The sequence below is a fragment of the Pleurodeles waltl genome, chromosome 6 (genome assembly GCF_031143425.1).
Source record: "Pleurodeles waltl isolate 20211129_DDA chromosome 6, aPleWal1.hap1.20221129, whole genome shotgun sequence".
NCBI lineage: Eukaryota > Metazoa > Chordata > Amphibia > Caudata > Salamandridae > Pleurodeles > Pleurodeles waltl.
Window position 1 is genome coordinate 128,790,938 of NC_090445.1, and position 12,675 is coordinate 128,803,612.

Below are 12,675 nucleotides of genomic sequence, written 5' to 3' on the forward strand. Positions count from 1 at the left end.
CATGGTGCTCATTTGAGAATGTAGGTTGAGCCTTTTGTCCAAGGTGACTCCCAAAGACTTAGCACTGTCAAGAATGGAAGGTTTACTGTTGAGGATGCTGTGCGTGTCCATCCAGTATTGCAGCGAAGGTTCGATTTCGAAGGGGAGATAAGGAGAAATTCAGTTTCAGAAGGGCTTTGTTGTAGGTTATGAGATCTCATCCATTCGTGATTAGAGATTAGGGTAGTGGTGAGAAGCGAGATATACATTTTTTAAGTAGACCTTCAGATACAGTTGTGTGTTGTCAGCATATTTGTGATAGAAGATTCTTCATTTCTCCAGAAGAACTCTGAGTGGCATGACGAATAGGTTGAATAGGGTTGGGGCAAGGATGGCCCGTGAGGAACCCATTGCCCAACGCAATCTGTGAGGCGAGATGGTCATCAATTTTTACCCGCTGCTACCCGCCCACGAGGAATGAAGCAAAATATTTCAGGACCACGCCATCAATGCCCATTGGATTTTTAAATGTGTCTAGGAGTTTGTGGTGGTTGACCATGTCAAAGGCTGATGATAGGTTGAGCAGAATCAGAATGCGAGGGTTGTCTGTGTCTAGAACTCGAAAAACATGGTTGAACAACTGTACTAGAGCAATTTCTGTGCTGAAGCCCTGATTGAAACAAGATTGGAATTCGTCTAGGAGGTTATTGTTTTTGATGTGTTGGGTCAGTTGCTCTGCTACACATCTTTCAATGACTTTTGAGAGGAAAGGCAGTTTGGAGATTGGGCAATAGTTGTTGGGGTTGTCTGCAGCTGCTTTTCTTTTGTTAAGAGAGGGGTGACTTGTCTAGTTTTGAGACAGTCAGTAAAGGTTCCTTGGCTGCAAGACATTCACCAGTTTTGTCCAGTGGGAAAGCTTCTGAGCATAAAAGTATTTTACAAAGTCACCAGGGATTTTGACTTCAAATTGATTTGAGTTGTTTTATGGTAATCTTTAGTAAGTCTTACTCTAATAGGAATAAATAGTTGCCCAACTCTTTGGATTTGCATGTCAGCAGAGAGAATGGAGGGCATCATTATGTGGCAGTCATTGTACTTTGGGATCAAACAACTGTAAAAATGTCTCTGTTTTTTAGTGGGTCTTCGAATTTTCTGAATGTGGGCATGGAGGGGTTGTTGGTGGTTCTGAAAAGATAAAAGAGTTGCAGGGACCTAAAGTGTTTGGGTTTCTCCCAGAATATGTGTTTTTGTATTGGGACATAGTATATCTGATGCAGGTGAGGTTGGTGGGGTGACTGTCTCCATTTCTTTTCTAGGATGCTTTAGGCTTTCCTTCCCTCATTGCTGGACTATGGCACTGATGGTTTAGGGCATTTCTTTTTGCTTTGGAGTAGCGCTGCAAAATCAAGCATATAAGAGAGGCATGCAAAGCTGTGGGGGTTTTGTAATTCACATTTGTTGTGGGGCCAATGAAGAGAAGTGTCTTCTGAACACTTTTTCCAAGAGTAGTGATGTCTGGGTTTCTGGTGCCTCGATAACAGGTAGTTCCTGGTTTCATTTGACCCATTACCATGTTGTGTAGGATAAAGGGGATTGGAGCAGTCTACTGGGATTGGATCATTCATTTAAAACATGATGTCTCTGTAGATTATTAGATGCATTATGGAGCCTATAGTGTGTGTTAACTTGAGGTTATGTTGGATTAAATCATTATTGAGTAGAGTGAGGTGAAGTGATTCACTGTAGAGTCGTCTGCGATGCCCCAGTGAAGGTTAAAGACTCCCACAAATATCGCTCTGTTACTCCGGGTTGTTTGGTCGGTTATGAGGTCAGTGAATTCCTCCACAAAGGCCATACTATTACCTGATGGGTGGCAGATTGCCTTTGTTCTGAAGGGAGAGTTGTGTTGAGCACCTAGGTCTAAAATAAGGCACTGAAACGTGGAGAAGGGGCCATTTGGTACCTCCCTACATCGCAGTGAATCTCTATAGATGACTGTGATACTGCCCCTGACTCTGCCTATTGAGTCCTTTCTGATGATTGAGTAGTTTGGAGGAGGAAGTAGAAGATAAAAGGTATTGTAGGATGTGTTGATGAACCAGGTCAAATTGTCCTTCATTCTTTCCTGTTCTATCCTCTGACCCCGTTACTGAAAACTTCTGCCAAAAATGTATTTTGGCGATAACGCTTCTGTGTGTATTTCTAGGAATATGTTGTGATACGTGCATAGCTCCTCACCCTGTTTACAGTGAAGTACCACAAGAGCTGCGCCCGAGTACACTGAGGTCTATGGCTCAGCCTCTGGTTCATGGAGCAGCGGTTCTTATGGAACAGCTGGGGCGCTACAAGAATGGCCTATTCTCTGGTTCCTGACAAGAAGTTGTTAGTTTTTCTTGGTCTTTGGTTTATTGGAAAGGAAAGGGGTGATTCATCAGTAGGCACCACTCTCTGCTTCATAGGAAAGGGGTTCTTCAGTGTGCCTCAATTTCTGTCCTGGTCTGAGGGAAGGTGACAAGAGCGTCATCAGTGTTCACCACTCGCTGGTTTATTTAGTGATGAGGGTGGGTGTGGCTCTTCAGTGTGCCCCAGTTTCTCGTTCATAGGGTAGTGGGAGGGGCTACACAAGTGTGGTGAGAGTGGCGGGTGGATTTACCGTGTCTCTGCTTCTTGGAAAGCGAAGAGGTGCCGTCAGTGCTCGTTACTCTAGGTCACGGCGAGGCTGTGTTCAGTGTACCAGCCTCTGGTTCATTTTGAGGTGGGGGCGGTATTGAGTGTGCTTCGGTCCTTCGGGTCTCCAGCGCATCTTCAGTTTGTACAATCCTCTGTTCGTTGAGGGGGCGCTTCAGTGTGTCTCAGTTTCGTGAGCACGAGCCAGAGGGGCTGCCCTCGTTTCATGCCCATGTCTTCTCCGTGCATGTGTGCTAAGTGGGGGGAACGGGCGGCCTAGTGTGCTTTAATTCACGGACCACCCTGTATCCATACTATGAGGCTTTGAGAAGGCTCGCCCGTGTGCCCTGTTCCCTCTCTCAGGCCCCTGGCAAACGAGTGGTAGGGGCGGGGCGGCTACGGTCTTCTGTGACCTTCAACCACTAGTTCATGGGAATGATAGGGGCGTCTTCACTGTACCCGTACCTCTGGTGGTTAGGAAAGTGAAGGTGCACCTTCCGATATATGGCCCATAGGGTAGGAAGGGGCATCTTCGCTGTGCCCCAGCTCTTAGTTTATGAGAATTAAAGGGTGCATCTTCAGTGTACCCCCAGTATCTTGTCTGTGTAATACGGCTGGTGTTAATTCCGTATGCTCCAGTCCTTAGTTCATGGAAAGGATGGGGCATCGTCGGCTTGGTAACCCCCCCCCCTCCATTCCATCTGATTGCATACCCCTCCCCCACCACCTTCCACCCCGTCAGCAGCTCAAATCCTACATAAAAAAATAAAGGAGAGACAGGCTGTTTAGGTAGTTTATTATTATTTTTTTCAAAAAAATGCAAGCGAATTATCTAGTTCATTGACAGAATGTGTCACTGGCGTTGATTCCGGACTCGGGCGTTTTCGGTCCAGACTACATCTTGCTAAAACCGCCATTGAAGACTACGCTATTTGCGATTTTAAATCTTTTGCTTTATAAGAGGGGCTCTTCCTTTACAGAATCCTAGAAATATGCCCTTGAATTAAGCGTCCAATAAATATAAGGTACAACAAACTAAAAATCACGGCAGTGTCTTGCCTGGCATTTGCATCGCTAACATCAGAAGCCCCCGTCAAGAGGCAAAGCTCCCTTCGGCAGTCAGCGCTCCAGACGAGAGTCCGAGAGAAGCCGGTAACTCACCAATAGTGCAAACTACGAACGGCGGGAGCGGTCCCAAGGCAGCCAGTTACTAGTCGTATCATCATTCATCACGAGCATCAGCATTCACCCTGACTTTCCGAATGTTTATAAAATCGTGCTAAAGTCCCTGTGAAGAAAAGAAAAATAAATGTCTACCTCGCAGGGTCTCTGCCCGCCTTCCAAAAATACTTTTATTTACAAATTACTCGATATTTACAGACTCTTTCTGGGTTTAATATTAAATAGATTTGCATGAAAGCAGCGTTTTGATCCAGTATGCGGTTCCACGTTCTTCAAAGTCTCCGAGACAAACGCTGACCATGGAAGAGACTGCCAATCTAGGAGTGAACGAGCACGCACAGAAGCCTTCCTTATTTTTAACGGCGTGATTGATGCGGAGAAAGAAGCTCCTTGCTACTCCAGATGGGGCAAGCACCCGCAGGATCTCAAACGCTCAAATGTAATCTGAATCCGCGGCCGGTCATCCCGCGACTGAGTCATTTTAAAACAAAAGAAAGGAGCATATCTAGAATAAAGATACGCGCCTTTTATTGCTGCGGGGTTTAAATAACTGCTGGTGTTTTGGGTGCACAAGGCTGCTGCGACGGAGAGGCATTGTTGGGATAAGAGGCCCCTACCACCCCCATCAAGATGAAAAGGAGCCCGGAGATGCGTCTGGAGACGGGGAGCTGGACTGGTCCGAGGCCTCGCTGCATTCCCGGGCGCAGCTCCTGAGCCCCGTCGAGGGAGCCAGGCCCTCCTTCTCGCGCTTCTTCTGCTTCATCCGTCGGTTCTGGAACCAAATCTTCACCTGGGTTTCATTGAGCTCCAGCGTGGCGGCGATCTCCACTCGCCGGGCCCGGGTTAAGTACTTGTTGAAGTGGAACTCCTTCTCCAGCTCCGTCAACTGCTTGGTGGTGAAGTTGGTGCGGATGGGATTCTGCGCGGTGCCCAGGCCGTACTCGGACGGCTTTACTGTCAGGGAAGAGAACAGACACGAGAGTGAGGCAGAATGGGCACACGACATCCAGAGCGCAGCCTTTAAACTACAGTTTCACACCTAGACACACTGTAAACGTAAACAAGGTACATGACACCGGGAAAACGATAAATAGAAACACTGGAGCATTACCCGAACAGCGTACGGTCTGCTAACTGGCAGTGATAAAAATAAACGACTGCTTAGGGAAAACTCAAAGACACAAAAATAACTAGTAATAAAGGCGAAATGCAGCCCGGTGCCCGCGTTTATTTGCCACTGTTGATTGTGGGCCCCTTCTGTGGTCCAGCGTTTTAGATAGCCACACCCAGCCGTTCTAAGCAGGCTGGAGTCACTGATGAATATCACGTGCACAACTAGCCCCTTATTCTGCCTAGGCCTATAAAATCCGCCCCTCCCAGCATCCCTCACTGCCCTCCACAACTGTACTACACGGCCCTGGGGAGCACCCGGGGAATATAATGTGGCATAATAACGACCCACCCCAAAAGGGACAGTCGGGTTGCATCTGACCTGTTGGCTCAGCGCCGCATCCCCTCCCCCACAATAAACAAACGGTGTTGCAGCAGGGCCTGTTTCCAGGAGGCATTTCTCCGAGACATGCTTTGTAACGCGCCTCTCGGAACAGTCGAGAATATGCTCCATATACACAGCTCTCCATATACACAGCTCTCTATAAAACAGCTTGTGTTCATGCTTTCTTGTCACATTAGGACCACCGGCATTTCTAGACCCACGTCTCCGCTAGCCCAAGGTAGTAAGTATCTTTTGAGTATACTGTTTCACACAAGCAGCCCGCTATGGAATATATAGCGGGGATTTCTGGTCAGATTCGGGCGTGGCCGCTTCTCTCAGCCTTTCCCTGTCGTGTGAATATATTGTACAGATCTCACCCCAATAGGGGTAGATCACCACAGGCTTTCCCTTGCACGGGGTTTCTCCAACTCATAAATCGAAGAGGCAACCAATCATGAAGTCCTAAATAAGCTCTCTCTGTGACATATCAGTACTGTCACTGCCAGCCGCACCGCTCTGCCGCATACTAGGTCTTTTTTACACTGCATTCACCACACAGGCACCCTTCTGCCCTGCGAGTGAAATGTTTGCGTGTGCATTGCACTGATTACACAGGCCTTCTCATCTCCTGCGAGTGAGATCTATGCGATCAGTCAGCTCCTGCGTAGAAGATCCTTGTGATCATACACCTATAAGCTCCTGCAAGTGAGATTGTTGTTGATTACACTATACACACACCAAACAAGCTCCTCCTACACGTGACATCTTTGCAAGTACTAAGTGCAGATCGCGAATACAATGCACATAAAAAAGATGCTACCTCTGCTCTTTCACGCACGAATGTGGTAAGAACACTTGTATACTTTACAGATCACTTTAACCTCAATCAAGCTCAGGTATGTGAGATCAATTCGAGTTAAGAACACAGGGCCATATGTACGAAATATTTTTCCCATAGACACAGAATGGGTAGAATCCTTTGGTATATCTGTCCCACAGTCTTTAGAAGCCCTGTGTACTCACAAAAACCGCATATGCATGGGATTGAGGCCTGTGTAATTTGTAAATTACACTTACAGGGGTCTCGCCGCAGGATCCGGGAATGGCTGTAGGATCTCCAAGTTCTCTTCTCATGCAAGCGAGCTCTACGAACCAATACAGGCCTCAATTTCCTTCACTGTGAGAAGCGCACATCACACACCCCACAAACTCCTGTGCATGGTGTCTTTGTGAGGGCAGTGTACAAATGACAGAAGCTTCAATTTATTTCACATGTGTGTCGCTAATTTTCACAGATCAAGCGGGCCTCTTTAATTTTTGCACAAGAGAACGTTGTGAGTAAGCCATACGGTTCGAACAGGCCTCATTGGGCTGTAAAAGAGATCTTCGTAAATTAATTGTACAGATCACAGAGTTCTCTCTAGCTCCTGATCATGAGACCTTTGTGCGTGCACTGAACCATTTCTGTGTACACTGAACCAATTACACAGACCACTGCACCCCCTGAACATGAGATCTTTGTAATTGCAATTTATACCTGCCATCACCAACTCACAACTCTTGAGTATGAGATCTGTGTGTGTGCACTGCGCAGATCACACAGGCACTGCACAGATCAGACAGGCCTCTTCAGTTCTTGAGCATGAGATGTTTGTATATACACCTTACTTCATGCCACATACATCACTAACTTCTGTACATAAGATCCGTGTGAGTGCACTGCATGGATGACGGAGGCCTCTCCAGACCCTGAACATGAGATCTTTTGAGTGCATTGTACAGATCACTCAGGCCTCGCAAGCTCGTCAGATGAGGTATCTGTGAATACACTCTACAAACCACACGGGCTTTTCAAGCATCTGCACAACGGTCTTTGCGAGCACATCTTAGGGGTCCATACAGGCCTCTCTAGCTTCTGAACATAAGTTATTTGTGTGTACATTGAAGAGATCCAGAGTCTCTCCTTATTTATTTATTCATGCATGTTTATGTAGCGCAGACATTATACAAATAATTTAGAGAGCTTTACAATAAAACATAGATCGTAACTTATGATTCATAAGTACAAAATCGCAGGTCATTAAATAAGGTACATCGTTTCAAAAGTTACTTTGAGGAGGTAGATGGTACAAGTCTGAGCAGCGAGCAGTTTCACAATTAGTGTGGCCCCGTGAAGCAGAGGTAGTTCAGTTGGCCTAAGCATTAGATTTGAGAGCATATGTCCACCGGAAAGTATGGATGGTTAAGGGAGGCTAGCGCATGTCCAGTGGAGGGTTAACTACTGGGGCATTTAGCAGAAGCGTCTTTGTAGGAGAAGGGTTTTCACCACCCTCTCAAGAACACATCATATAGGCACCTCCAGCTCTTTACTCGAGCTTTTTGTAAATTCACTTTTACAGATCGCACAGACCTCTGAAACACCTGAACGTGAGACATTTGTCAGTGCACTGCACGGATCACACAGGCCTCTGCAGCTCGAAACATGGCAATTTTTATGAGTACATCTCCAGCAACTGCACGAGATCAGTGTAAACGCACTACACAGGTCACACATAGGCCTCTTCAGCTACTGAATATGAGCTCTTTCTGAGTGCACTGATCGCGAAGGCCTCTCCAACTCCTGCACATTAGATCGATGTGAGTGCGCTGCACAGATCACACACATGATATTCAGTTCCCGAACATATCACACAGACATCCCCAGCTCCTGAACGTCAGTGTACTGCACAGATCACGCAGGCCTCTGCAGCACCGAAACATGGACTCTTTGTGAGTGCACCGGGAAGATCATACAGGCCTCACCAGCTCCCGAGCATATCACACAGACCTCTTCAGCTCCCGATCATATCACACAGACCTCTCCAGGTACTGAACATGAGATCTGTGTGAGTGCATTATAGAGATCACACAGGCCTCTCGAGCTCATGAACATGGGATCTGTGTGAGATGCTCCGGATAGATCATACAGGCCTCTCCAGCTCCCGAGCATATCACACAGACCTCTTCAGCTCCCGATCATATCACACAGACCTCTCCAGGTCCTGAACATGAGATCTGTGTGAGTGCATTATAGAGATCACACAGGCCTCTCGAGCTCATGAACATGGGATCTGTGTGAGATGCTCCGGATAGATCATACAGGCCTCTCCAGCTCCCGAGCATATCACACAGAGCTCTTCAGTTCCCGATCATATCACGCAGACCTCTCCAGGTCCTGAACATGAGATCTGTGTGAATACACTATACAGATCACGCAGGCCTCACGAATTCATGAACATGGGATATGTGTGAGTGCTCCGGATAGATCATACAGGCCTCTCCAGCTCCCCAGCATACCACACAGAGCTCTTCAGCTCCCGATCATATCATGCAGGCCTCTCCAGGTCCCGAACATGAGATCTGTGTGAGACCACTATTCAGATCAAGCAGGCCTCTCGAGCTCATGAACATTGGATCTGTGTGAGTACACTATACAGATCAAGCAGGCCTCTCCAGCTCATGAACATGGGATCTGTGTGAGTCCACTATTCAGATCAAGCAGGCCTCTCCAGCTCATGAACATGAGATCTGTGTGAGTGCACTATACAGATCAAGCAGGCCTCTCCAGCTCATGAACGTGGGATCTGTGTGAGTACACTATACAGATCAAGCAGGCCTCTCGAGCTCATGAACGTGGGATCTGTGTGAGTGCACTACATAGATGACACAGGTCTCTGAAGCACCAGAACGTGAAATCATTATGAGCGCAGTGTGAAGATGACAGCTCTTCTAGCTGAAGGGCTGCTGCTTATTAAATGGTTCTATGAAATATTGTGAACAAAGCCACGTACCGGTTTTGGGGGGATTCCTCTTCACCTTCATCCAGTCGAAGGTGTGCGTGGTGGAGGCCTGCTCGGGGTGGCAGGCGGGCTGTCTCTCATCTCCGAGAGGCGAGCTAGGAATGTGACTGTATGTGCTCTGCAGGAAGGCCTGCTGCTCCTGCAGAAAGGGGTGCTGCTGCTGGTAGAGGCCGGGCCCGGGTGAGGGGCAGTAGGTGTCCGTCAGGGCGCCGAGGCTAGATCCGATACTGGTGGGGTACACAGAGGGCTGGAAATACATCCCCTCACCCTCCTGGCTAAGGTAAAACTGGTGTCCGTAACTCGTGCCGCAGCTTTGAGACGGGTACACGGGCGCAGGGCCTGGGTATGCCAGGCTAACCCCCGATGAATAGGCAGAACCCTGTGGATGGAGCTGGCTGGACAGAGCTGCGCTGCCCCCAGCCATAAAGCGCCCATCTCCATTGTACGTGTCAGCACCTGAACAGGCCGGGAAGGCTGGGGCACCCTGGTCCAGGGGTTGGTGGTAGCCCTTCGGCGAGTAGGCGCTCGTCCCGCGGTTACAGATTGCATACTCTAAAAAGGAGTTCATCCTGGGATTGTCCATCTGCCACTGCCCGAGGAGTGACAACCTGTGTGAGACGACTCCTCCTGCCACGAGACCTTTGGATAGACTGTCAGAGCTGTGAAAGTTCCCTTCCATGGATGGCGAGCCTTCAATCCTCGTCCCCTTCACCCAGGGCATGTGTCTCTGGCAGGGAGCCAATGGCGGAGGACCTCCTGAAGCCTGTCACATATCTGAGCCCATCCATCACCTCTCTGACATTTGCATGACAAAGAAACTTCAATCAAACCCAGCCCATCAATCTGATAACAACACATATGCGTCAAAATCTGCCTTCAAAGACTTTAAAAGGGAGAAAAAGTTCAAATTATGCAGGACTTGTTTTAAAGTGTTAAAAGGCCTCAAGTTATAACATCGCCCCATAAGCATCCAAGCCTGTATTTATGCAAAAAGACCGCTACCCTGAAGCTCTGGCCTGCAGAGAACTATTTTTAGGAATGGGACACGGTGGGTTTAATTTAACTTAGGCCTTCTCGGGCAGCATATCCGGGTTGAAGAATAATTCTAACTTGTCCTTGATTGGGGAGCTTGGGCTGACGAGAAAGCAGGTCTGGCATTAAAAGGGCTTTGTTGCAGAGACCAGGCTGGCCAAGCTATGTAATTGAATCAATATACTCATGAGTCGACGAAACAAGGTTAGAACTACCCAACTGCCCCATTCGTGGAAACAATAGAATAATTTTGTAAAACGCAGATTTGGGATTCTTTAAAAGGCATGTTTAGTCTACATGTATTGGAATAACTTTCATGGTTTTAAGAACCGCTGTAGTAAGAAAGCCAGCATCTAGAATTCTCTGATTAATTTCGATTCAATAAAATGCTGGTACAGTTGCAATACCACCGTCAGTTACGTTTTGTTCTTCGGCGGAGAGGTCCCGGGGCGCCATCAGTTGCGACTTTTTTACTTCCTTTTTAAGAGTGCACTCTAGCAGGGCGGAAGTGAGACAGCAGTGGCCGCCTACGAAGACAAGTCCGGGAAGGTAACATTTATTTACTTGTTGGAACACAGGAGACACGAGCGTGTAACAATATGACGCCCACAGTCATTTGTAACTTGTCACTTTATGGAGTGGGCAGCAGTGTTGGCAAGAGTCGGCCCTTCAGGACAGCGGCTGGCTCTGCAGCACGGGGACGAGTGGGTTTAAGTTCAGTGCTCAGGAGAGAGCCGGGAGATGGGATTTTTTTTAACAAGATGTAACTCCTTAACGTATTCTGGCTGTGCCCCCCTATCCATTCTATCTCTCGCTTTCTTGCCCATCTCGCTGTATTTTTGGATCTGTCTGTCCATCAATCTGCATGCACACACACATTCTCTGCCTTCATCCTGCTCTTCACAAGCACCAGTTATCTGTCTGTGCGCGTCTCTGTCTGCGCCTCAGTGTGTACAGTCATTGTTTCGGTCTCTGTTAGTAGCTTCCAGTCTCTTTCGCTGTCTTTCTTAATTTTTTACTGTTCCGTGTTTCTGTGACCACATCGGCAGTCGGGTTTCTTATGCCATTATATCGGATCACTGTATCAATCGAATTCTTTGTTCTTTTTTATATACCTCCCCCTGCAGACATATTTTCTTTCAGTGGCCACTATTTTAGGACAGGATTCGCGGTGAACTATTGCGCACATTCACACAAATACCAAATGTTATCAGATGCATTTATTTCCTTCCTTTACATGTGTGATGTTACAGTTACATGTCAAGTGTATTATTTTCCGGTGCCTTTTCGACAATTCTTTCGTTGCTGAGGGTCCTTTTTGGGGTGGCCTTTACTTGTTATTTAGTAATACTGTTCTAGCCAAAAGGAGGGAGATTCGTAACAGTTTCTGTTTCTCTTGCTTCCCTTACAGGGGCGATGCTAAAGATACTTCAGAAGTGCTGCTTTGGCTTGAGGCGTGGTCAGGGGCAGGGTTCGGGATTCGGGCATGGTGGAACACGTGAAAAGAACGGCATTACTGGGAATGCGACTGCAAAGGCACAGGGAACATGTTTGTTGGGTTAAAGGGCATGTACACATAACAGACAGGCACTTACAGGCAGACAATCCGTGTATGCACGCAACCCAGGCAGCACTGCATCAGGCAAAATAGGCAGATATTCCACGGAGGTAGGCATGCTGACAAAGCAGTCTGAATAATATAGAAAACAGTTGTGTTGTCAAAAAGTAGAGGCGTGCTGGTATTGCAGACATTTACAGCAGGCTTTGCAGGCAGGCTTCCATGGCAGACATTGAATGGAGACAATTTCCGCTTGTACGCACTGTAGGGAGAAATGACTTGCTGGTAAGCTTTGTAGGCAGGCGTTGAAAGTAAGTCTGTTGGTGGGTTTTACCTGCAGGCAGACATTGCAGAAGACAAGTGTTGGGGGCAGACAAGCCTGGTAGGCATTAGCTGTTGGCAGGCATTGCCTGCAGGCAGAGAAGCATTGTAGACAGGCAATCAGGCAGGAAGAACATGTATCAGAACAATGCTGGCTTCAACTACCACCCACTCACCACCCTGGGATCGATAACAAATATAAAAATCACTCCTTGAAGAAGTGGTGACATGTCCTGGTACAGAACGGGTTACAGTCAGTCCTTACACTGTGTGTATTTTAAGCTTAACATGTACTCGTCCAGGTAGGAATTACTAACTCAAAGGGAACCAACAAAAGACTTATTCTTTTGATGGTATTTAGAAAATGTGTATTTCTGCGTGTGACATTTTTTATATCTACGTTTTTTGTTTAGGCCTTTACATTTGCACTCCTACATCAGTATATCAGCTGTGGTGGTTGAGGAGCCCTGGCCACTCAATCTCGTACAACAGCACACAGGTCAGCAGCTACTAGCATAATCGTTTTCATGGAGTCATCCCTCTTATAAGTATATATCTATATATAGATACTCGCACTCACATATATAGGTATATATCTATAT

At 47.3% G+C, this 12,675-nt stretch overlaps 1 protein-coding gene across 1 annotated transcript; it reads right to left on the minus strand.

Moving 5' to 3' along the window:
- Positions 1-3,454: 3,454 nt before the first annotated feature.
- HOXB1 (homeobox B1) lies at positions 3,455-9,879 on the minus strand. Its single transcript, XM_069242361.1, has 2 exons — positions 9,154-9,879; positions 3,455-4,782 (listed from the first exon to the last, which is right to left on the minus strand). Exons 1-2 carry the CDS (start codon positions 9,839-9,841, stop codon positions 4,454-4,456), a joined length of 1,017 nt encoding a protein of 338 aa, XP_069098462.1. The 5' UTR covers positions 9,842-9,879; the 3' UTR covers positions 3,455-4,453.
- Between the last annotated feature and the right edge of the window lie 2,796 nt (positions 9,880-12,675).